Source organism: Neurospora tetrasperma, assembly GCF_000213175.1.
Source record: "Neurospora tetrasperma FGSC 2508 unplaced genomic scaffold NEUTE1scaffold_2, whole genome shotgun sequence".
Classification (NCBI taxonomy): Eukaryota; Fungi; Ascomycota; class Sordariomycetes; order Sordariales; family Sordariaceae; genus Neurospora; species Neurospora tetrasperma.
The window spans coordinates 4,478,909-4,502,561 of NW_009799100.1; the positions used below are offsets into that span (position 1 = coordinate 4,478,909).

The 23,653-nt window shown below is 51.4% G+C and overlaps 4 protein-coding genes across 4 annotated transcripts; 3 read left to right on the forward strand and 1 right to left on the reverse strand.

The window, feature by feature from the left end:
- Positions 1–1,072: 1,072 nt before the first annotated feature.
- On the forward strand, positions 1,073–3,133 carry NEUTE1DRAFT_116621 (uncharacterized protein; the record flags this gene model as incomplete). Its single annotated transcript, XM_009851625.1, has 4 exons — positions 1,073–1,484; positions 1,590–1,605; positions 1,802–2,022; positions 2,085–3,133. The coding sequence occupies 4 exons, from the start codon at positions 1,415–1,417 to the stop codon at positions 2,636–2,638; spliced, it is 861 nt and encodes a 286-aa protein (XP_009849927.1).
- Positions 3,134–3,710: 577 nt separating this feature from the next.
- On the forward strand, positions 3,711–6,056 carry NEUTE1DRAFT_61384 (uncharacterized protein; the record flags this gene model as incomplete). Its single annotated transcript, XM_009851626.1, has 5 exons — positions 3,711–3,861; positions 3,955–4,226; positions 4,350–5,047; positions 5,267–5,617; positions 5,684–6,056. The coding sequence occupies 5 exons, from the start codon at positions 3,764–3,766 to the stop codon at positions 5,963–5,965; spliced, it is 1,701 nt and encodes a 566-aa protein (XP_009849928.1).
- A 952-nt stretch (positions 6,057–7,008) lies between these two features.
- NEUTE1DRAFT_80070 (ribose-phosphate pyrophosphokinase II) lies at positions 7,009–9,485 on the forward strand (the record flags this gene model as incomplete). Its single annotated transcript, XM_009851627.1, has 10 exons — positions 7,009–7,058; positions 7,375–7,572; positions 7,698–7,901; positions 8,051–8,151; positions 8,207–8,260; positions 8,397–8,417; positions 8,470–8,572; positions 8,632–8,716; positions 8,773–9,006; positions 9,109–9,485. The coding sequence occupies 9 exons, from the start codon at positions 7,493–7,495 to the stop codon at positions 9,214–9,216; spliced, it is 990 nt and encodes a 329-aa protein (XP_009849929.1).
- Positions 9,486–11,983: 2,498 nt separating this feature from the next.
- Positions 11,984–14,938, reverse strand: NEUTE1DRAFT_80073 (transcriptional activator xlnR; the record flags this gene model as incomplete). The annotated part of the gene is made up of 3 exons (XM_009851628.1): positions 11,984–12,127; positions 12,196–14,537; positions 14,590–14,938. 3 exons carry the CDS (start codon positions 14,936–14,938, stop codon positions 11,984–11,986), a joined length of 2,835 nt encoding a protein of 944 aa, XP_009849930.1.
- Positions 14,939–23,653: the final 8,715 nt, after the last annotated feature.

Below are 23,653 nucleotides of genomic sequence, written 5' to 3' on the forward strand. Positions count from 1 at the left end.
CCCTGATTTGAAATGGGGATGTCGGCGGTTGGGAGCTCCTAGTTGGTCCTATTGGGTAACCTTCGGGGAAACTGGAGGTAAGATATAAAAGTTTCTGCGCGAGTTTCTCAGTAAAAGGTCTCATCAGGACCGCTTGAGCTCAACTTCCACAGCTCCTACTGTCATATCTTGAATGTCGATATCTACAGTCATAGTACTATGTCGTCGCTGTCATTTGAAAAGAAAGCAGGTGATTGAGAAGGGTTAGGGTTGAATAAGACCACAACAAGCAGGTTTGAGCCACCGCAATGACGTGGCTGGATGTGAGGGTGGGCAGTTGGCCCAAGCTTCCGTCCATTAAAAACCAAGTTCAGCTCACCACGGCAAGAATGACGCAGGCGGCAACCGACAGCCCTGAAGTTTGAGGGGGGAGCTACCAGCGGTGCCATCGCGAGATGCAAACCAACTGAACGGAATCTATCAGTCCAAAGAATATGTTCCATGACACGACAGCAAGAGTACGAAGACTTCATTGATAAGAAGGATATACAGCATCTGTATAGTTCATCTCAACCCATGACCGTCGCAACAACCTCCAGGACGAAAGGCCAGCCCAGATTTGGGCATCGGGGTTGACGTCTTGCATGTGAAATCGGACCAGCCCGGATCCTGACCAGATTCTGGCGGGTTCTTGTAAAAGCGCGATGACGACAAACGAACACAGCCCAGCTCTTCCGCCGAGACCGACGCCATATTGTTAGTGTAGAACAGCCTCTGGGTAGAAATTTCACAATAAAATCGCGTATCAATCGTGGAAAGACCTTTCCGGATTTTGTTTTGCTCATCTTTGTCCATTTCGGTCTTCATTATCCGTCGTCTTTTTCAGGTGTTCCGCCATCGTACCGCTCGTCAACAGTGATAAGTACGCCATCTCAACTTCCCCTTCTGAAGCTAGTGGTAAACAGGAGTCCTACAAACCGCAGTCGCAGCCAGCCCTACGAAACCTGGAAGTTGTTGTTTGCGCTATCATCTTGAACGCCTGTCTCGACGAGTTCAGGTTAACGTGCCACCAAAAAATATCCAGGCTACGTTAGTGCAATACCAGGTCCTGCAGGGGCAACAGCTAGCAAGGCGCACCGGCCACACTATCGAACCTGCGGCAGAAATTCCCCGACCTGGGTCGACGTGGACATTGAAGAAGCGGGAGCTGGAGCACAAGCACACGACCGCCCTATTTTTTCCCAGAGAACTCCACCATACGCACCGCTCACCACCTCAGCCACGCTCTCTCCCGCCGGCTGCTCTCAAAGTTATTTCAGCTTCAGCTCTCCAAACAACTTCACCCACCGGACCGAGCGATATAAAAATTACCGCGCCGGACACCGACTACATCAAACTTTAAGCAACCCGCTTCCAGTACAGCATTTCTATCACAATGGCTCCCCCGCCGCCCGCCGACCTGCCTCTTGCGCAGAGGATTCAAAAGCTGGCACAGACCCTGCAGTGTACGTGTGCACCCAACCCTCTCTCTCCGTTTGAGCCTCCATCGCTGTTGTAGCGATTCGAAGATTTATTATGAGCGCAAATGGCTGACTGTCTTGGTTTCCTAGTCGCTTGGTTCGCTGGGTACGTCTTGATTCTCGATTGGCTTGCTGTCCCGCTTCCCTCTCGTGCCGCCCGCTTTCGATCAGGACGAAGCAAAGTTCAGAAGGGGCAGCAAGGCGGTATCTCACGGGAACTGAGTTGCGGAACAGCCGATTCTCGCGCCAGGATATATTTCGATTGCTTCGAACGTATGCTGACAAGATATTGATCACTACAGACATGCCACCCTTCTTCTTTGCGTCACCCGCTACGCCTTCTCGTGGCTGCGCATGAACTACTATGGTCGTATGGCCCAGTTCTGCTACCGCACCACCTTCCTCTCCGCTGCCCTCACATACGGTATCGTGGTTTACAAGACATGGCGCGCTCGTCAGAAGACCGGTGCTAAGCCGGCCAACTTTGTCAGCTACCTCACCGACGAGAACGTTCAGTACCTCCGTATGTCTGCTCTTTTCCTGCAAGCGGTGACCCTTTCAACGAATGCTAACCGCGAAGCTCAGTTTTGGCCCTTGTCTGGCTCTTCATGCCCCAGTATCCCATCGCCATGCTTCCCTTCGCCATCTACTCGGTCTTCCATGTCGCTACCTACACTCGTGCGAACTTGATCCCGACTATCATGCCCCCAACCAAGGTGGCCCCTGCCGCCGGAGCTTCGCCCAGCGCCAAGCCCCAGTACACTCAGCACCCTATGTCCGACGCGATTGGCAGTTTCGTTAAGCAGTACTACGATTCGTCCATGTCGGTCGTTGCCAACATTGAGCTCGTCCTCTGGATCCGTATCCTCCTCTCTGCCATCATCTTCCAGCGCCGCTCCTGGATCCTGCTCGTCATCTACACCGTCTTCCTTCGCACCCGCTTTGCTCAGAGCAGCCACGTCCAGAACTCGTTCAGCACCTTTGAGGCCCGCATCGACAACCTCATTGGCGCTCAGGGCACCCCTCCGGCTGCTCGTCAGGCTTGGGAGACCGTCAAGGGCCTTGCCCGTCAGTTCCACCAGGCTACTGATATCAACAAGTACATCAGCGGTGCCGCTGCCCCTAAGAAGACCTCTTAAGTTCTCGGCTACCGCCGAAGCTCGAGATGTTTGGGCATTGATGACAAGATTGCTTCGCGCATGCGCATGCTAGCGCGACCTAGGCAAGACAACAGCCGAGATTAATAGCCTGCGGTGCTTCCTTTAGTTCGAAAATCTTTGGCCCAGAAGCGAAGGATCGGTCATACCTTTCGGTTGGGAAGAACAGGACTCTGGAGGGGTCGCGTACCGGGAACTACCTGTTGGCTGGAAGGCAACATGCCACGGAAAGGGGTAATAGTGCGTAATGGCTTCGGAATGAAGCTCAGTAATTGTTTAAAATCAGTTTATCACTAGGCTTTCATTGACAGTTTGTTGCAGTGTTACTCTTTCTGGTTGCGGAGAGAAGTGGTTGAAGAAGGGTGTTTGAATTTCCTAGCTGCTGAATGCACCAATGCGTGTATACCTGGTTTGCTTCTCTGTTAATTCATATCCTAGTCGTATGATTATTACCTAGAAACATATTGTCATCAAGCCAGCTATTCTGGTCGTAGGGGTCGTGTACGAATACCAACATTCCACGAGTCGGTTCAAGTTTATCCTCGACCAGTAGCTGCCCCACTTTTGTACCCCTATCACCTCAGGGACCCCCTCCGGGCCCCTCCATGTCGAACAGCGCCAGCATCATGTCGCTGGGGCTCCCAGCAATGACGTCGCTTCCGCTTTCACAATAGGTAGGCCTGAACCAAGCGGGTTCTCAGGCCTCCCTCACAGCCTTCACCATCCAGCTGGTAGACGAGGTTTCGACCCATACGCATTCGGATCTGGATTATATCGAATAGCTTGGATGATCGACTAGGAAACGGTGTATGATCTTGCCAGGTTTCGAGATTCCAACGTTTGTGTAAATAAATGCCTTTCTGGCGCCAGATGTGCTGCGCCTCCATAACTGAGCTGTTCCCTTAGTCTGTTACTCTCATCCCATAACACGTCACCGAACCACTTGAGCAAACGATACCTTCTTTTCCGCCAACGGCTGTGTCACTCAGCAGCCTCTAAGCCGTCATTTTTTTCTCCTTCGGATTGAAGTTCCCTTTTTTTTTTTTTTTTTACCTATAGACAGGTCAATCTGTTGGGACGTTGTTCAGGTTAAAAAGGATACCGACCATGGTTTCCCTGCTGCGTCAGCTCGTCGCTGGTCCGCGCCAACAACACGAGGATACAGGACTAGATCTATGTTATGTTACCTCGAATATCATCGCAACGTAGGTACTACCTTTACCTCTACCTCCTCCTCCCTTCTTCCGCCTCTGTATTTGCAGGGATGGAATGGCTAACTGGGGCGGCGGAAACGACAGATCTGGACCCTCACAAACCTACCCCCAACTAGCCTACCGTAACCCGCTTAACCGCTTGGTCTCTTTCCTCGACGAGAAACACGGTGATGGCTGGTCCATTTGGGAATTCCGCGCCGAGGGCACGGGATATCCTGACGAAGCCGTGTATAACCGGATTAGACACTACCCTTGGCCGGATCACCACCCGCCGCCGTTCAGGCTGGTGCCGTTGATTACGGCTAGTATGCGCGATTGGTTGGATGGGGAGGATGGAGGATCGTCTGGGGACAGCAGTGGTACTACGAAGATGGCGACGCCGGAAACGACAAACGAAAGGGGGGCTGCCAGTGGCGCAATTGACGGAAACCAACAGGACAACAACAACAACAACAACAACGACAACGACAACAAGAAAGGAGATACAAACACAGCGGACAGAAACAAACACGATCTCGACCGCCCGCGTCAAAAAGGCGAGCGCGTGGTCGTCGTCCACTGCAAAGCCGGCAAAGGCCGCTCCGGCACCTCCATCTGCAGCTACCTCATTTCCGAGTGCGGCTGGACCGCCGCCGACGCCCTGGCGCGGTTCACCGAGCGACGCATGCGTCCCAACTTTGGTAAGGGCGTCTCGATTCCCAGCCAGCTTCGATACGTGGGTTACGTCGAAAGGTGGGCCCACGCCGGTAGCGAGCCGGCCAAGAGGAAGATCTATGTGGACAGACCGATTGAGATTGTCGAGATACACGTCTGGGGACTCCGGCACGGGGTCAAGCTTGCGGTGGAAGGGTTTGCGGACGAGGGCAAGAGGATCGAGACGTTGCATACGTTTGGGAAGGATGAGAGGATTGTAGTAAAGGGGGATGCGCCTGGCGGGGGCGGGGTGATGGATATGTTTTATGATATGGCTGGGTACGGCGCCGGTAGAGAAAGCGACTTAGAAGAGGAGGAGGAGCATAAAAAGGAGGTTTCGGGCTTGGATGGTGCGAAAAGCGATGTTGATGACGATGTAACAGATCGGTCGACAACGGATGCGTCTAGTGCGAGAAGGAGTAGGAGTAAGGAAAAGGTGGATAAGATGGGGAGCACGGCGAGCAATTTGATGAGGAAGATTTCGGTGCGAAAGAGCAAGGACTATAAAGAGAAGGAGCTCGAGGAGAAGAAGCAGAGCGCGCTGAGCATTTCATCAGCAAATGGCAGAAAAGCAAAGACCATCGCAATGCCGGAAGCCTCACAGGTTACGAATCTCCCGTCGACAGAACAGAACAGCGTCAGCAAATCTACCTCTAACCTCACCCCCATCCACTCGAAAACCAGCACCGAATCCTCTCGGAAGCGACAAAAGCCGGTCCTGGCTGATGAATCGGAGCCAGGCGGCCGGGCCGTTATCTTCAAGCCCAAGAAGCCCATCATCGTCCCCAACAGCGATATCAACATTGACATCGAAAGACGAAGCCGCGCCTCGGCCAGCATGGGCCTAACCATGGTTACTGCCGTCGGTCACGTCTGGTTCAACGCTTTCTTCGAGGGCAACGGACCGGAGCAGGATGGCCAAGCAGACGATAGCGGTGTGTTCGAAATCGAGTGGGATGAACTGGATGGCATCAAGGGATCAAGTAAGAAGGGGACTAGGGCTCTTGATCGGCTGTCAGTTGTTTGGAAGGTTGCTGGGACTGGGACTGGGACTGTGACTGGCGCTGGCGCCGCTACTGAGACTACTTCTGCTACTACTGCTGCGCCTGAAACGGTCCAGAGAGTTACGGTCATCACCCAGCCTGGGGAGGGGAGCCCTGTACCCCAGATGAAGCCTGCGGACTGGAAGGGTGCTAACCCCGAACAACTTCCAAAGGAAAAGGGATTGGGTTTGAGGGCGGAGACTACGGAGAGTGCGAGTGTGAGCAAGGCCAGTAGCTTGTTGGATGTGGATGTGACCGAGGGAGATAATAAAGATGATGAGTCGTTGGCTGGTGTGAAGACTAGCGACCCGAAAGGAGAGGAGCTTGATGAAGTTGCTACGCCAAAGGCCTCTGCTTGAGAGTAAAGTTATGGTGTTGTTAACATATCAACTGGAAGAATTTTAATGAACACTGTGGGCTACTAGTAGGCATGGAGGTGAATTTTGATATAATCTTCCGTCCCATGTCTTCGTCCAAATCCCTTGATTCCGTTTTCGTTTCTGCGCTAACAACCCAGATGGGTTAGGTGAAGTCAAACCTTGCCGTTGCCCTGTTTCACAAAGTTATCGATGATTTTTCACCGCAACTGCCGCGATTTGAATTATTGAAGGATTCCGGATTGTTTATTTATGGTCTTACCCGAGGGCACTTGAAGTCAATCGGCAAAACTTCATATATGTACACACATATGACCGAGTCAAGTCTCGCTAATGAAGCATTTGATGGTGTTCTCTCCGAGTACCTTGTCTCAAATGGCTCATAGTACCTACAGTAGCGTTTGGACAAGACTCGTCGGGGCATATGTGAGACAAGTGATGGCGGACTAGCTGAACGCACCTAGGAGCCGGGGATGCTCTTACATGTGCAACTCCCATCCGCTCAACCGATTCCGTTGGCTCATCGGGCAGCTTATCGATAGGTAAGTAACATTTGGCATGCGGGGCGGGGGCTGTCGATACGTACCGGCGACGAGGATAGGCGCTGTGAATGGGTGAGGTGAGTTGTACCTCTACAAGGGGAAGAAATGTTGAAAGGACTCTTTTTCGCCTGTGAAAGGGCGGCAGTTGGCTGGCTTTCATACCTAGATCGGACTGGCCCTGTCCGCCCCAGTGCCATGAAACGGCCCGGGGAGCGTCACCACGCAGTCAGTGCCCGGTGGCTGTCCGCAGTTCGGCTGTCAGGGGTCTCCACAGAATTTTTTCAACTTTTTTCGCCCGTCATGGGGCATTGGCCTGTGATCCTGGCAGTGGCCGGCCCCGTCGACGCGCTGTGCCTGTCCATCGGTCTCGAACGCCCGCCCATTGAGAACTCGAGACTTTTTTCCCCCATTCCAATACTTATTATTTGACTTGCCTATTGCGACTTTGACCTTTGCGGTTGATGCCTTCAAATCCAATCAATTCAAGACGCAAATTTAACAACTTTGCTGATCCGAGAATCCTTTGTTTCCTTGTCAGTGAGAACCCTCTGTCTTTCCTGCCCTTTGAGTCCATTTGCGTTCCCGGTATAACATCAATCCCACTGCAACCACACTTCACTGCCCATTCACCACCAGTCACCACCACACCCGTCTACCCTACGAGCCTACCTCTAGGTACGCACCTTGACACGGCTCATTTCACTCCCGTCGGAGCTTAAACTCTACCTCCCTCCCCTACTACCCACCACCAGCGAACCACACATCGTGGCCGTTCAGGATCACGTTTCTCGTGTTGTCCATGAGCCCCCCCTGCCGGCAACCCCGCTAACAGGTCACCAGCTGCATAAGAGAAGCTAGGAAGTAACCCGCCCGTGGCTGTAACACCCGAGACCCTCCATTCGAAATCTTTTTGTCAACCAACGCTGGCCTGTCGTCTACCTGACGGGTTCTCCGACTTCTCGACAACATGTCCGGCGAAATGGCGAACGAGGTCAAACTCATCAGCGGAAGGAGCCACCCCGAGCTCAGCGAGAAGGTTGCGAAGCGGTATGCCTGCCTACCTACTACCTGCCCTCCCAATCTTGTCCTCGAAATCATTTCCGATATCGCGCATTGCGCCGTCGTCCAGCAGCAACAAATCTCTGACCCGCCTTGTGTTTGCTTTGTCGCAGACTCGGAATCGAGGTCGCTAGGACCATCTCTCTCAACTACTCGAACCAAGAAACCTCCTTCACCGTCGGCGAGTCGGTCCGCGACGAAGATGTCTTTATTATCCAGTCTACCACCACCGGCGACGTCAACGAGGGCTTGATGGAGCTCCTCATCGCTATCTCGGCCTGCAGAACCGCCAGTGCACGGAGGATAACGGCAGTCATGTAAGGATCTGATCCATGAGCATGAACGCCTTCGCGCGCATTCTTTGCGCCAGCCATGGGGGCTTCAGTGGTAGCCTGATTGTGTTGGCGCAAAAGATGCCACAATGCTTTTGCTTTGGAAACCGGACAGATTAAACTGACTATTTCAGTCCCAACTTCCCCTATGCTCGCCAGGACAAGAAGGATAAGTCCCGCGCTCCTATCAGCGCCAGACTTGTCGCCAACATGTTGCAAACCGCCGGTGCCAACCGTAAGCCGTTCTCCAGTTGCTCGAGGGGCTCTGGTCGCCGCTAACTGTGACTTAGACATTGTCACCGTTGATCTCCATGCTTCTCAGGTACGTTCTGTCTTTGCGATCCATCTTTTGTCCGAAGCCATATGTTAACAATGTTGCCTACAGATCCAAGGTATGCCTATCTCTTTACCCATTGAACGATTGAACGATTCCCTCGACATACTCGATATGGAAAACGCGTGCTGACGAATCGAAAACAAAAGGCTTCTTCAGCGTTCCCGGTAAGCCTGCCACTGCCGCATACGAGACCACCCGATTCTAACCGATGAACAGTCGACAACCTGTATGCGGAGCCTTCTTTCCTTCGCTACATCCGCGAGAACTACAAGCCTGAGGACTGTGTGATCGTCTCCCCTGATGCCGGTGGTGCCAAGCGGTTAGTACTCTGCGTTTCCATCAAGACAAACAGCTCGGGCTGACTAACCCTTCTTCAAGTGCTACCTCCATCGCAGACCACCTCAACACCGGCTTCGCTCTTATCCATAAGGAGCGCCCCCGTCCCAACGTTGTTGGTCGTATGGTAAGAAAGTCTGAAATGGTGTTTTGGTAGGGCCGAAGTTGACTGTGTGACAACAGGTTCTCGTCGGTAATGTCGAGGACAAGATCGCCATCCTTGTCGATGATATGGCCGACACTTGCGGCACTCTCGTCAAGGCTGCCTCCGTCCTCAAGGAGAACGGCGCCAAGGCCGTACTCGCTCTCGTTACTCACGGCATTCTTTCCGGTAAAGCCATTGAGAACCTTAACGGTAGTGTCCTCGAGGCGCTTATCTGCACCAACACCGTCCCGCTCGGTGACAAGATTGAAAGGGTTAGTTTTAACTGCACTTTTCGTCTCCTCTGGATGTGGAAGATCGATCTCCCTATCAAACTTGGCAAGATAACTGACCAGCGCCTACCCTACATAATACAGTGCCCCAAGATCCGCGTCATCGACATCTCCCCGACCATCGCCGAGGCCATCCGCCGCACGCACAACGGCGAGTCGGTGTCTTATCTTTTCAACCACGCCCCTGTCTAACTACAGACAGCCGGGTCTTTTCTATATCTCACAAGCATCATAACATAGCCTATTGGGTGAGGCTATACATATCATATTTGGCAGGGGTTTTCTTTTGCATCCAGGTTAGAAAGGGTGTTTTTACGTAAAAAAAAGAGGTGGGTAGGGTTGGTATACCTCGTTGCTTTGACTTTTGAACACGGGGACTCGGGGAGAGAATGGAATATCTCTCGTCAGGTGTTTGCCTTGTGTCTCTTTTTTTTTCTTGACCTTCACGGTGCATGGGTAGCAAAAAATAAATGGTAGTATCGTTTTGGATGGGAATCCATGTGTGTGTCTGGATTGTGTTTTGGGTCGGCGCCTCCCATGAAGAGGAGAGTGTCAGCTTGACAGCGGACTATGGCCAGAAGATCACACACAAGTTTCAGTGAGTAGATAAGGTAGCCAGATTGTCGTATTCTCTAGATGTTCATTTACGCTAAAACTTCTAAGTGATACACAAGTCACTAACAGCGTGAGCGAGTATTGTTGCCCAGTCTACAGCCGGTGCAACGATAGCTACCCCTGTCAGTCAGACGCAACAACAACAAAGATTCAGGGGTAAACTCTGGTCGACGGCAACCGCCAAGCATCATCAGCAGACACATATTCTAGTCTTCTATGCAATTCCCAAGCACAGCTTTGGTGGAGATTAGTTCAGGCTAGTCAGCCAGTCTTGCTCTACCGCGTACGGACAACATCAGAGCAGTTACTCAACCTCAGGCCTATCTAGCCAGCATCTTGCTGAACGCCAAAGCCGGATGTCGACAGCCCAGACTACGTATACTTCGACCTTATCTGCCCGACCCACCTCTCTCCTGTTCGCCAAGCCGGTTGAACAAACATCGATCAATGTCTTTCCAGTACACAAGGTCGAAATGGGAGCCATGTATGTGCTATAACCTCCAGCCTTCTTTTCACATGTATCACGATGGGGAGACAGACCTTTGAGATCACGCACTGGCCACAACCGAACTTCTGCCATCATATCTTCAGCCAAGAAGGGGTGTGTGTATCTTCTAGGTTCTTCCTTGAGATGGTAAGGCATTTCGAAGAACCGTTCAGATTTCCTACGTATTGGAATCTTCAGCTTTGTGGGTCCCTGGGAAGATGTACATAGTCTGAGTGCGTGTGGATTATACGACGAAGAAGGGGGGCGATTCCTGGATTGCAGGTTTACACGCCTATAGGTATGTAAGTCAGTAGAGGTTTATGTGTGAGAGAAAATTGCCTAGGTAGCGGGAGAAACGAATTATTACTGATCCCACTCACTGTCTTTGTTAGATCAGGAACTAAGTAGCCTGGCTTGACATCACCACGGCTGCAGCTCAATCCGTCTCCTCCGACTCTTCGGAAGCGAAGCGTCCAAGCTTATATAGTCTTGTATCTAGGCATGTAACGAGAGTCATGAGAACTGCAGTATACCACTGCACCGCCCCAGTCCCCAACGCGCCTGATAGGCGTCCAATCTCACGGTCCAGATTTAGTTTTCGTAACTTTCTTCGTACTCTACACGCAAAGGCAGGAGGAACACCGGATGCGCCTCCCTAAACTAGATAATCGCCATCGACCCGACAAAATAAATCATGAAGTAGCTACCAACCTCATTGCGTAAAGGTCAAAAGTGTCGTTTGGGTTTTCCAAGGCAAGGACGCTCGATACGTCAGAAGTAACAACTTGAAGTGGAAGTATGCTGCGATATCGCGAAGGCACAATGATGGTAATGATTGCGGCTACTATGTGGTTCGGCATAGCACGATAAAACGAATGCCAACTAGTACTAGTTCTCAGGGATGAACGAACGGAACTCAAAATGTAGTAAATCATATGAACAATTCGCAGAATGAATGGCATGGGTGAAGCCGTACAATATACGAAGTAGGGAAATGCAAAAAAAAAAAGAAAAAAGAAATGGTTGGTCTCTCCCGCCGGGAATTGAACCCGGGTCTCGAGCGAATCGAACTGATGTTCAAGCTTGACAAGCTCACATACTGACCACTATACTACGGAAGATGTACAACTGTTGATCAGCTGTCGTAGTTGGTTGTTGGAAACTTTTTCATTAGATGACTTTATAAAGGTACATAGTAAAGCTGGAGGGCCCCAACAAATTGCACCTCGACTACTTTCTGTGCTACTGCAATGTAATACCCAACACTGCGATACTACTGCTCAATAAATATCGTGAAAAATACAGATGGAAGTTTCTTTTCTTTTTGTCCCAGGATATCGTTGCATGAGTGCGATTTGTGTGATCGAGATGAAGATTCGCGACAGCATGCACCATTCATTACCATTCTTGTAGCATCTGATTTTGGCCTACTTATGATCTCTGCACATGTCTTAGGTGTCAACGATATCAACACAGGCAAGTCCTTTGTTCCCATGTTATCACTAAAATATATCCATGAGCCCAAGTAACCAGACAATTGCTTATCTTTTGCCGTTCGATACACCAGCGCGATCGACCCGACCCGAACGTGAAGCCCCCCAACCGATACCAGCTTCCGCCCACCTAAATAACCGCCTTGATCACGCTTTTGGTTTTGGGTTCCCATCCTCATAAAACTCCGAATTCGAACAGCCCAACCAGTTATGAATGCAAAAACACCAACGCCAGCCAAATCGCTGTGAGCGAAAAAAAAAAAAAAAAAAAAAAAAAAGAAAAGGTATCTCAGGATTGAGCATCAGGTATAAAAGCCAGAAGGGCACCATATTTACTGCAGATGGTGTGGCATAAAAAGGGGAATCAGAGGGCCAAGCCAGTTCCATCGCCGGTCCATCTGTAAAGGGCCAGCAGTTCTCTGCGGCGTTGGTGTTGTTCGCCAAGATCCTCAGGCACGCGGCCGCGGACCTGTGCAAGGGCACTGCGCATCACCCTGCTGAAGTTACGCTGCAAGGAGAAGGAAGAGTTACCAAAGCGTCCACAAGATCTATGCTATCACGAAGAGATCGACATACCTGGTACTCCGTGTTCAGGGTAACCACGCAAGCCTCATGCGCACGAATGATGGTCTCACAAGCCTTGACGACACTGGGTGATGCCTCAACCTGAAGTTTATCTGCGATAAGCAGAAGGAGGAACGAGCCTTGGAGGAGATAGATGCCAAAGAAGAAAGGCATGAACTCCAGGCCGGGATCGTATTCAAGAATGTTGCTAATGGCTTCGGCAGCGGACACCGCATGCCCAGTAGCAGTAATAAAGCCCTGGCTACTGATCCAGAGGTCATTGTCATCAAGGAGGTTGATGGGATCCCATTTCCCCGTAAGGAGGATATGCAATACATGCATAACGTGTGTTCCATAGGCCATGACGATGCGAGTCTGGATATCGCTTTCTGTCATCCGGCTGGAAGTGGTGTGTACGCTGTGTACACTTTGAACTGACGGTGTGCCAGCATCGTGGGGCGCATCATTGGCGGTTGGAACACCGGCCGCCTCGGCAGCCTTCTCGTCAGCAGCTTGTGCTTGTGCGCTAAGACTGAGATTACGATGCTCGAATCTCTTGATACTTTCTTCATAGATTTCAAGATGGCGGGTAATCTCAGCTGTCTGATCATCCCATTCACGGGATGAACGGAAGCCAACGCCAAAGCGTGGGTGATTTCGAGCATGATGCAAGTCCACGATCTCGCCGAGAATGGTCATCAAGGGCAGGAAGTAGCCAAAAATGCTATGACCAGTGCAGACAAAAGATGGTCCACGATGCCGAGCAGCTGGAGTGTTAGGATCCGAAGCCAGAACATTCGGATCGGTGTAAGCATAGAAGTTCCCGTTCTGGTAGTCGGTATCATCCATGGGCTGCAAAAGACCATCGCACTCGATGTCGAGGAGGAACAAAGGCCGGTTGTAACATAGTGCAAGGTGACGGTCGACGATATAGACGAGCCACCAAATACGCCGTCTCTCTTCTCGTTCCTCCTCGGTAATCATGCCAGGAATGTTGCCCATTTCCCCGTCAAGCTCGCTCCCACTGTTCTGCATAGAGGGTGAGTTTTGTGGTATTTCTCGTCCGAGCTTGAGCTCACGAGCTAGTGACCATGCGGCGTTCCACCACCGCAAGCTGGCACCTTTATACTCGCTTGCAGAAACCACGGTGGCAAGGTGGATATAAGTCACCACATCGTCCAAGGTCCCTGCGGCGCCAAATGCGCCAGTCTCACCGGTCAAGGCATCCATGCTGATCGATCCCGGAAGAGCTACACCGAGGCCACCCAGCGCCACTCCATCAACAATTGGGCTCGAGACAGGTGAAGGCTCCTCGGACGGGGTGTGAATTAGAGGTTTAAGAAGGCTCACTGTGAGCTCCAAAAGCTTTTGGCAGATCTTGCCGCGCGCTGACGGAACGGTCGTCAAAAAGGGGGCATCGCTGGTTTGAGCAGCAACCCACAGCATGCTTGCTAGAAGCGCAGGTTGACATTGACGAGGTTTCGTGGGGTGCAAGAAGGAGCGCTTTCGAAATACAAATCCAAGAACATAAGGCGACATGGGGTGCATCTGCGCCGAAGAGGAACTGGCAAAGTATAGGTCGATGAGGTCGCATGCCAACGACACCGGCATCAGGTTACCCAGGTGCGGTAGAAGTGGCTCCAACACGGGGTATCGTAATTGTGCATGGCTGTAGGTGGGCTGCGGAACATGCTGCGCAAACTGGGGTGGCGGTGATGCCAAGTTCATCCAACCAGGCGAAGTTGATCCGCCAGCCATAGGATAAGCGCTCAACGGGCTGGTCCCAATGCGAAAACCACTTGATGTGTTTGCCGAATAGCCGGTCGGACTTTGAGTATGCAGGGCGTATGGTAGATCTGGATAGTTGGACATGGCAGCCTGATTTGAGCCGTATGGTGTATGATGCGATGCGCCGTTCATCAGATGAGCACCCATCCCTTGACGGTGATATTCTTGGTGGATATTCCCATAACTGAGATCGAGAGCAGCCGGGCTTTCCAGATCTCTGTCCATGGCCCCCGGATGACTCGCGATATGTGTCTGATGTGCGCCTAGATCAATACTGTCCATACTCCCGGTCCTTTGACTCCTCACTGAACCTTCGCTCATATCGCTCATGGTTTTGTCGTTTGAAGTTGTTTGGTGCTCGATGGGTAAGGAAGAAGCTCGCTTGGCTGCTGTGGTACTCTCGGTTCGGTTCGGGGGGGATTGATCGTTTTCGCCGGCTTGGCTCGGGTTTTTGTGACCGTTCAATGGGGCGGCGGCGGCGGCAGCTGCTTGTGCCGCTAAATCCTTTCTTGAAGCCTTTCCACGCTTCTTTCGCTCTCGGATGTACTCGCAGCCAAGTCCGAATTCTAATCACCGTCAGACTATGCGTTGACTTGTTTCAAGACTCACTTTACTTACCAATGCAATGGGCACATGGATGCTGGCCATCGCATTTTGTCCGCAGCTGATTGCACTGGTCACACGCTCTGCTTATTCGTCTACGAATGGGTCCAGCCGCTCCTGTTGCTCTGGTTGCCGGTCCATAGGGATGTTGTCGGTGCTTTGGTTGAGGTCCTGCCCTTGCTAGGTGGTGGTTATGAACACTGACGTGCTGCTGAAGTTGCTGAAGAGCATAGTGAGAGCCGGGGCCCATGGTGTCGAGGCCAGCGGCATGGAGATGGCTGGCTGAGACATGTCCGCCAGATAGCAGGGTAGGAGAGGGCATAGCATGATAAGGGGCGAACCGGTGAAGTGGATTAGACAACATCTTGGCTGAATGTGCAGCGTTGATGATGAGGATGGAAATAAGGTGTACCAGGTGATGTGAGGCCTTTGAGCCGCTGGACCAAAGACGGGGACTTCGAGTGAGAGCGGGTGCTGGTTGAAGCGCCGTAGTGTACCAGTCGTAGTCACAGGTAACAGACAGGAACGTCGTCGGCGAGGATGAAGAGGTGAGCGCTATCTATATCCTAACCCTTGGCGCAAAAGCTTGATGAGCTGCCGGGCGGGAGCCGGACTGGTCAGCAGTAGTCTAACAGGGGGAACTAGAAACCGATGTGGAGATGCCCAGGGACGGGACAGGAGCATAGGGTAGGTAGCAGAAGGGGCACCACGCTGCGGGAGAGGTCAACATGGGTGAGAATAAAGGCCGGTACAATCCATCTGCACGAAGGCAGCAGGGCCAGCATAATATGGCGGGTCTTGGGTATAAGAGAAGTTGACCAGGTGGCGGGCCAGACGCAAGAGTGAGCAGACATGATCGAAACGGCCCCCGTTGAGAACGTGGTCATGATGATGGTGGGTGGTACGCAAAGAGGAGGGTGTGTGAACGTACATGGCGCAGAATGTGGTTCAAGACAGGACGGCCAGGAGATTCCTGGACTAGGGAGTGGTGTCTTCGCTCTCCCGAGCCCGCCAGTTAGGGGTAAGACTTAGTCGTGATGGTCGCCGTCTTGCAGTTGTTGTCTCTCGTGGTTGTGGTCCGGACTGGGTGACTGTCTATATCTTCAGCCTCCAACTATATGCCGTATAGTGGTGGAGAGGAGCCGGAGGGAGCAGAGAAGCCCAAAAGGGCTAAAGGAGACCGGATTCGAACAGGAGAAGACGTCGGTAATTTTTCTTGAGAGCGGTTCCTGCTTCTTGGTTGCACTTTGGGCAAGAGTCTATGTATGCTTGGCGTGCATATACAACGTGAGGTTGACGGCGAGGTCGATGAGGACTAACCAGACCAGATCCAATTGGTGAGCGCGCCTCCTTTCTGGGCCAGAGACAATATACTAAGGTAACGAGCTTATATTGCGAAGGCAATATGTATACAGGGCGGCGGGACGGGAGAAGCCTGGGGAGACGTGAATCTGTGTCCAGAGCAGGAGAGGATGTAGCGCAGGCTGGGTAGGATGCTGGAAGGGAGATTGGGAGAGGGAAAAAAACATGACAGCGGGTTTCGTGCAATTCCTTCTGGGAAAGTGGAAGCCGCTGCCTCAGGGTTCACTTGGTGATATACGGACCATCTTCCCTCCACACAGCGGAGCACTCTCCAAACTGGGTTGGCCTACTGGCAGGGATCTTGGGGAAGTGGTTTCGTGTGGAGAAAAGAAGTGGTGTGCGTCTGCATCATGGTGGTAGTGAAGGGTGGTAGCCCCCCAGAAAGAACGGTGTATGCACAGCAAACCATTGCCCAACCCAAGCCGCTAACAAGGCGGAAAATGCAACGAATGGTTATTCAACTGTGAGTAGGTATAAGGGGCGAACAACCTATGGCGTTGAGGGGTTTGAGTGCCGGATGGTGTTTGTCGTTGTCCCGACAATGGCTAACATTGACATCGCCCGACTGCCTCTTTGATCTCGTGGACACTATCACTTGATATACGTAGGGGACTGTGCCATCCTGAAATGTAGCGAGTCATGGACTCTAGATGAACCTTGAGGATGGATTCGTCTCAACTTTGGACAGATGGAGGGTTTTGGGGGTAGGTAGAGGTAGGCTGAAACCTCGGTGACTTGGTGGCTGACCGGTCACTACTGCGTATGTCTCATGGCGCTGAGGAATGGCAGGATTTGGGAACGACAGGGTCTACTGCCCAAATTGGTAGGTATACTCCTCGCATCCCCTCCCGTTCTCTGTTCTCCGCATTTCCTCCGCGTTTTTTCTCCTCACGGCATTGTCTCGTCCGTCATAAAATCCGTTGTTTCCCAAGTCCCGGTAAGGCGACTCGCTTCCTAATGACTTGACAAGGCATCTAAAAGCGAGGAGAGATTGAACGTGAGACTCAGGTGCGGCCAAACGATGGTAGCGTTACTGCGAAATGGTGAATGGACGCTGCAACCCCCTGCCGCTCAAGCGCTGCCGGCTCCTCCCCAGTGCTCCCCTCTTGCTTCGGCACCAAGTTGTAGGGATGGCTGCGAAGCGCGGAGTGGTCTTGAGGACAGAAAGGGATGGCCTTGACCATTCAGGCCGGTTCCGTCCCCTGCTACCTCCAAGCGTAGGAGGGTACCTGTCACCAGCCTTGCCATACTCGTTCTCGTCTCTGTCCGTAGTGTAGTCACCGTAGGTGTAGTGTAGGTATATGTGCCTGCTGCTATGGTGAACAGCAGCAACTAGACTCTGGCCGTTGCGATCGGCCATTCCGACTCTGGTGAGGGGGAAAAGCGGAGGTGTCGAGGTACCGTAGCTGTAGCCTGTCGCTTAGCTTACTCCATGTTTTTGTGCCGGGCCACTCCGGGGCAACATGTGGGTTTAGTGGGGAAGAATGGAGGCGTCTGGACAGCCTTTGTCCACACAAAAGTGCCGCTGGAACACGACCCAGCAGGGGTGTCTTTTGGAGATATCCACCACCTGCTGGGACGCCCGCTGTGCGGTTAGATTGTTGGAAGTGGAAGCTTCTCTGACCCCGGACTTGCTGGCGTGCTCTAGACTCATCCGGATGGGTGGAAATCGACCCAGTTCGCCCAGCTCCCGGCTACTGTGTATAGACAAGTCGCTGGAGGCCTTGGTTGCGGCAATCTGGTGTACAGTGTGTGTGTCAGTGTATCAAAGTGTCCTTGGTTCGTGATGGAGGTGGGTGGCAGCCAGAAACATGCACGCCCGCATTCGCGGGAATCAATCTGACCTTTGGGTGGTGTCGAATTGGATGTTGTCCGCAGGATTTTGGCGGCTGGAATTGAAGTCAAGTGTGATGTGAGGTGGAGCAAAAAGACGCTTTCGGTTGCAGTGGAATGGGGTCTCCACGGCGCGTTTTTCGGGTTTTCTGGAGTTTTCTGGGGTCACGGAAATCGTGGGATGCCCCTGGGGAACTGGGGGGGGGAGGCTCGGGGCAAACTGTGGGTGAAGAAAGCCTGGAGAGCGCCGAGAACCAAAAGACCTGCCAAGCCGATCCACATCCGGCCAAGTATTGCGGGGTATCCACATGTGCCCACTCATGACGCCTTGGCGGGAGCCACCTAGAAATTTTTGTAGGTCATGTTCGGCTTGTGGGCGAGCGGCTGCTTGCCAGCTTCCGACTTTGCCCCTGCCGATGACTACCATCGCGATGACGATGGTGCGCGACTCGGTACTATAGCGGCCGAAAACCACGGGATCAGCGAGCTTTCCAGGTTGTATGTACCAGCTGCTGGCTACCTAGGTACCTAGGTAGTCAACACTGGTGACTGGAGGGGCAAGAGGGAGGAAGATATTCCAACCTTAGTCGACGAAACATTAAAACCACTCTCGCCAGTTCTTTCACGCATCAAAACATCACATGTTCCATTTTGAATTCAGGTATGTAACTCAAGCATTCAGTCACCTGCTTCATTCTTTCCTCCTGTTGTTTGTCTCCCGTTGTTCGATACCTCCCGCTATGCTCTCCACATTTGGGCTTCTGGGGTCGGAACTGAACAGGTGCACCTGCAAACTCGACAAAACACCACTTTCATTTACGCGGTGGCGACGAGGTTGACAAAAGCAGAACCCCATTTCTGTTCTTAAATATCCTCCTGCATCAAAGATATCGCCCGCTTCCTCTGGTTCGATGGACGGTGCCACCTCTCGATTTCAACCTACACAAGCTCTCTCCAAATTTTTGCTCTCATCTTTTGGGTTGGTGACGAGGATCCCCTACATGAACAACGCCTTCTGTAGATTACACGTGGGCTGCCTGAGTCGCGCGTCCCAACGCCGGGCCATCTGGAGGTGTCCTTGGAACCTGAAATTTCAGATTTGTCTAGCCTCGTGTATTGATCGAAACCTGCTGTTCCAGACTGTTCCATTCTGTTGCTATCAGACATACTTATCCTTTTCTCCAATTTATTTGAACTACACATCAACCAACATAAAAGCGAGAAAGAGGCTTCCAATAGTCGGATCTACCTCTAATGCTACACGCCCATTCAATTACCAACGACGTCACAATCCCGTCCGGCAGTTCGCTCAACACTTTTACTATGCAGTACATACTAATGGTGTACTTCTCCACAGACGCACCCGGTATCAAAAAGCGCTAGCGCCAAGTCTGGATATCTTTAGGTGCGCGTTTCACAAGAAACTGATCAGCGTGCTCCAACGTTCGTCATCACCTGTGGATGCTTTGTTTGAACAATAGTGTTGCAAATCACTTCCTAACTCGCTAAAACCCTCCGCATCGCTTATAGATCAGAGAAACATACCCAGAGCAAGCAACTTGTAGTGTTGTGGTGTGGATGAAAAAATACCAGAGTTACGGAAACTATCGACTTCTAGCCACAATATCTTGACCATCTAGGCTCTTTGAAAACAAACTATCGGCAGTAAAAAAAAACCGAGATGGATGAGATCATGCAGTGGAGCCGTACCTACATGTCTCCATGTCCCATGGTAGGCGCCGTCGAGTTGCAGCCGCTAGAAACCTGTACGTATTACCTAGGTATGTATAGGTGGGTAGGTACGCAGCACCCATTTGCAACAACATCAGTTGCTAGACCGCACCTGGCTGGTAGCGTCTGGCCCGCTATCAACCGAACCCAAGGGCTGCCCGAAAAATTAGATTGACTATACTTTTGTTCCTTCGAGGTCTGTCCGCACGAACGCGGCTGTCAATGGGGGCATCCACGCATTTTGCTGACATTTGCGGTGCCATACCTCTCGGACAAGAAGCTGGCCTCCATAATCTCGCCCATGACAGCTCGGGACTCACTTGAGCGGGCCGTTCTTTGACACTTCCGTCAACCATGCCTCTTCAACCCCGAATCGGTAGGATGTACAAGACTACACTACAATCATGGGACGCTACCCTGCCGCCAATCCGCCTTGCACCTGCAACCCCAACAGTAGCGCGGCAGGCCCATCTGTTAGAGCAGACTGGAGCTTCTTGAACCTTCTTCTTTTAGTGTCTTGACGGGGTAGTCACCAGAAGACCCTGACGTTATTAGCCCCGAGATCCGGAAAACTAACCAAGACTGTCTTCAGGCCAAGTATATATGTGGATTCCCTTGACGTCTCGCTTTGTCTCCCCCTTCTCCGTGTGCAGCCAATCTGTGGTGGTGGTCATGAGTGGAGGGTTCAAGAGCAAGGAGTTGGTTGATGAAGAAGTTTAACTGAACCAAAAACCCAAGAAACCATCTTGAAATACCTGACCAAAGACCAGGCCACCAATGCACCTTCCACACGCCCATTCAACTCAAATCCGGGGAAGGACTCCACGGAAGCCTCGTTTTAACACTACACTACCATCGGGAAGATGACGACGAGGATCATGGAGAATGAACCCTTGTTTGCGATGCCCGACCGACCGGCCGGCGGACCGATACTCCACATGCAAGCCAGATCGCAACCACGACCTTGAGTCTTGCCGGTCACACTGCGGTGTCCATTCTGATTTGCTAACCGCTCTGATACCCTTGTACTCGGTCTGCCATACTGCTATTGGAGAGCCAATAGGCATCTTCCTCCATCGCCACATCGCTGAAGTGTTGCCGCAAACCCGATCCTTGAACGTCCAAGAACGTCTTCTCCGGACTATCGACAGCTCCGACGCCCGTATTAGGAAGCAACATCTCATCCTTCCTGTGTATGTCCTTGCAAGTGACCGCCTTACCACACGCTGAAGAGAAATCATGAGCCCAAGATGAGCCCGAGCACAGAATTCTGATAAACACCTTGCTGGGCATGATCTAATCGCAAGCGCGCGGCCATGTTTCTCCAGTCTCAGTTAGTTTTCTCTTGTCCATCACGATGCTACATTCAAGGGGACATAGCGCTTTCTCTGGATAGTAATACGCACCTTCAGCGGACATCTCATTGATCATCCGAAAGTTTGGTGGCATATGATCTAGCTTCGGGCATTTCTTGCTGTTGATACTAAATCCTGCCGAGAAATGCACATACCTATAGCTCAGACGATTTGGGGCAATTCCTTCAATGTACCATAAGCAAACAATATAATACAACGACCTTGGTGTGTTTGGCTAACTAACAGTAGGTATTGATCGAAGGAATCGGGCTCGAACGGATCCAACTTAATCCGCCTTCAGGTTTCTCAGCACGTATAGCTGAAAGTTCATCATGATAGCTTTGAGCTTTCTCGGTAACTACCGAATTACAGTCTTCGCATACTCTATATCACTGCTAGCTGGGCTGTCGTGACGGGAAACAACCTTGAAAGTATTGCTCTCAGCCTTTCCGTCTGGTCTAGGCCGAGTTCACGACTAAACCAAAGGTGAGCTATACCTGTGGTACGGATAAGTAACCTGACAACCAGAGTTACAACATGCAAGATCGCATCGATATGTCGCATTAACCCCTGCGGCGATATATTGCCTTATGCACCCCGCCATTTGTCCCCGGAAAAGGGGCCGTTTTTCCACCACCATGGAGCGCGCATCAGAAGCAGTCAACACTCTGCCAAACCCGTGTCAGGTTTCGTTTTCAAAGCACCAGACAAACATGTTAAGTCCGATGTGTTCAAAAGGCATTGACATTCTCTTTACGACATTAAAAAAGGTGGCCCGCACAAATGCACCCCGGACTTGACATACCGGCATTGGCTTGACAACATCATGAGGTCCTTATATAACATGGCTGTGATGACAATTATATTGCTTCTTCCCCTCCGTCTGTACCTGTGGAATCGCACCTGGCCCTTCTGGACACGACGTTAGTACCAAAAAATTTTCATGAGAGACTGCACACTGTACAGATCATAGTGGTCCGCCGGCTCCTTATCATGTTACCGTTATCCATCTAGTATCCGCTGTGGCTGCTTTTCTTTGCTTCGTTTTGCCTGGACTGATCATGGTCCTGCTGGAATATACTCATCGCGCTCAGAGTCTGCTGTGCAAGCGTTAGGCTGTCAGGCCTAGTGGAAGTTGGAAAAACCCGGTCGCAGACCACTATACTCAGATGGACTTCGGGTCTCTGGCAGCCATCATCTATCTTCAACGCCAACAACCCTGGTGCTAGTAACTGAAAGCATCTCACATGATCAACCGTTGAGTTTTTCAGATAGTTCTGCACATAGCAGCCACAGAGCCTTCATCATTGTCGTCCAATCGGTAGAATGAAGTGTCCCAGTCTGCATGTCAAAAACCACGTGTCGGCAAATATCGCAATGGTCGGGCGGGATGTGTTAGCAGTTTGCAGTCTGCCTAACCTCCTCACATCCTCCTCTCTCGGATATTTCTAGAGGTACCTACCTCCATGCCACTTTAGTATTTCGGAGGAAGGAAGCACGACAGAACCGTTCGAAGTTCAGATCTGGGCGTACCAAGCTTTACTAAATGCCTACTGCGGGGAGGAAGCATATCATGATCGGCAAACATTGGGAGGAAGAAAGAGAAACCATTTACAGAATCGGATCAACAAACATCAGATATTGGATACTTACTCACTCGACTATAGGAGCAGGACGACAGCGACATAACATCTTCGATGATAGGTGACCATTGGAGAGATTAGCCGTGGTTAGTTGCTGGCTGAATAATATGACGCTACCTTCTACGAGGCCACACGCTATTAATGATGATCAGTTTTTACTTTCACGGTCTGGTGATGGATCTGTGGTAGATTGATGGGCTTCATTGTTCGCAAACCACCATTCCCCATATTGGAAAGCTTCCCATGAAAATCTACTGAGAAAGAGAACTACCTATCTCACAGATGAGAAGCTGTAATTGCCAGATATCATCACTCATTGACGCGCACTTCTAAGCAGTCCATTGGAATAAATTTCCACAACGAGACAAGCGTTTCTCAGTCTTCACAGATTTCAACTCCGCAGATCACACACAAACTCGAGTCCCTCCACAAAACAGCCACTCATCGCCAGTCAGTTGAATCAACGGCGTCCATTACCACCAGTGATGCATACATACCTAGTGTGGAGATGCAGTGGTCTCGTAGCCTCCGAGTATGAACTCCTCTCCCTGAGTCCGGCACTTACCATGACAACTCCTGTTCCCCCACAAAGTATTACCGACCATATCCTACCCTCTACCTTACTGTAGACTCGCATTCGTCGCCGTCAAACTATCCGGATGTTCAGTGGGCAGTGATACCCAAGTTCTGCTCGAGCTACCGTGACAGATGATGGGCAGTCACTTAGAGTGCCTACCTCTAGGTAGCCGCAATGACGCCCCAACTTCGATGTCTCCTTCGCTTTCTGTGTCATCTCTGTCGAAGGTTTCTGGTATTTTATTCCGGCAAGATTGGAAGGATTGAGCCAGAATCATGTTTCTTTTTCCAAGCTGCAGACCTTGGGTACTATGTAGGTATCATTTGCTTTTGGACGACACAAATGTACGAGAGTTTCCTTGCGCTGGTCAATCTTGAACCTTGAGGGAAAGGTTTTGGAAATGATCTGCACACACTTCATAGTTGCTGGCTATAACTGGGGCAATCTTCGAGTGTCGCTGGCAATGCCCGGAGTGTATCAGGCTTGTTGCTGTAATTACAATCTTGCGTGCATACTATAGGCTCAGAATTTCAATTATTCAGGTATCTATCACTAAGAAGCGCCAGTGGTTTAGTGGT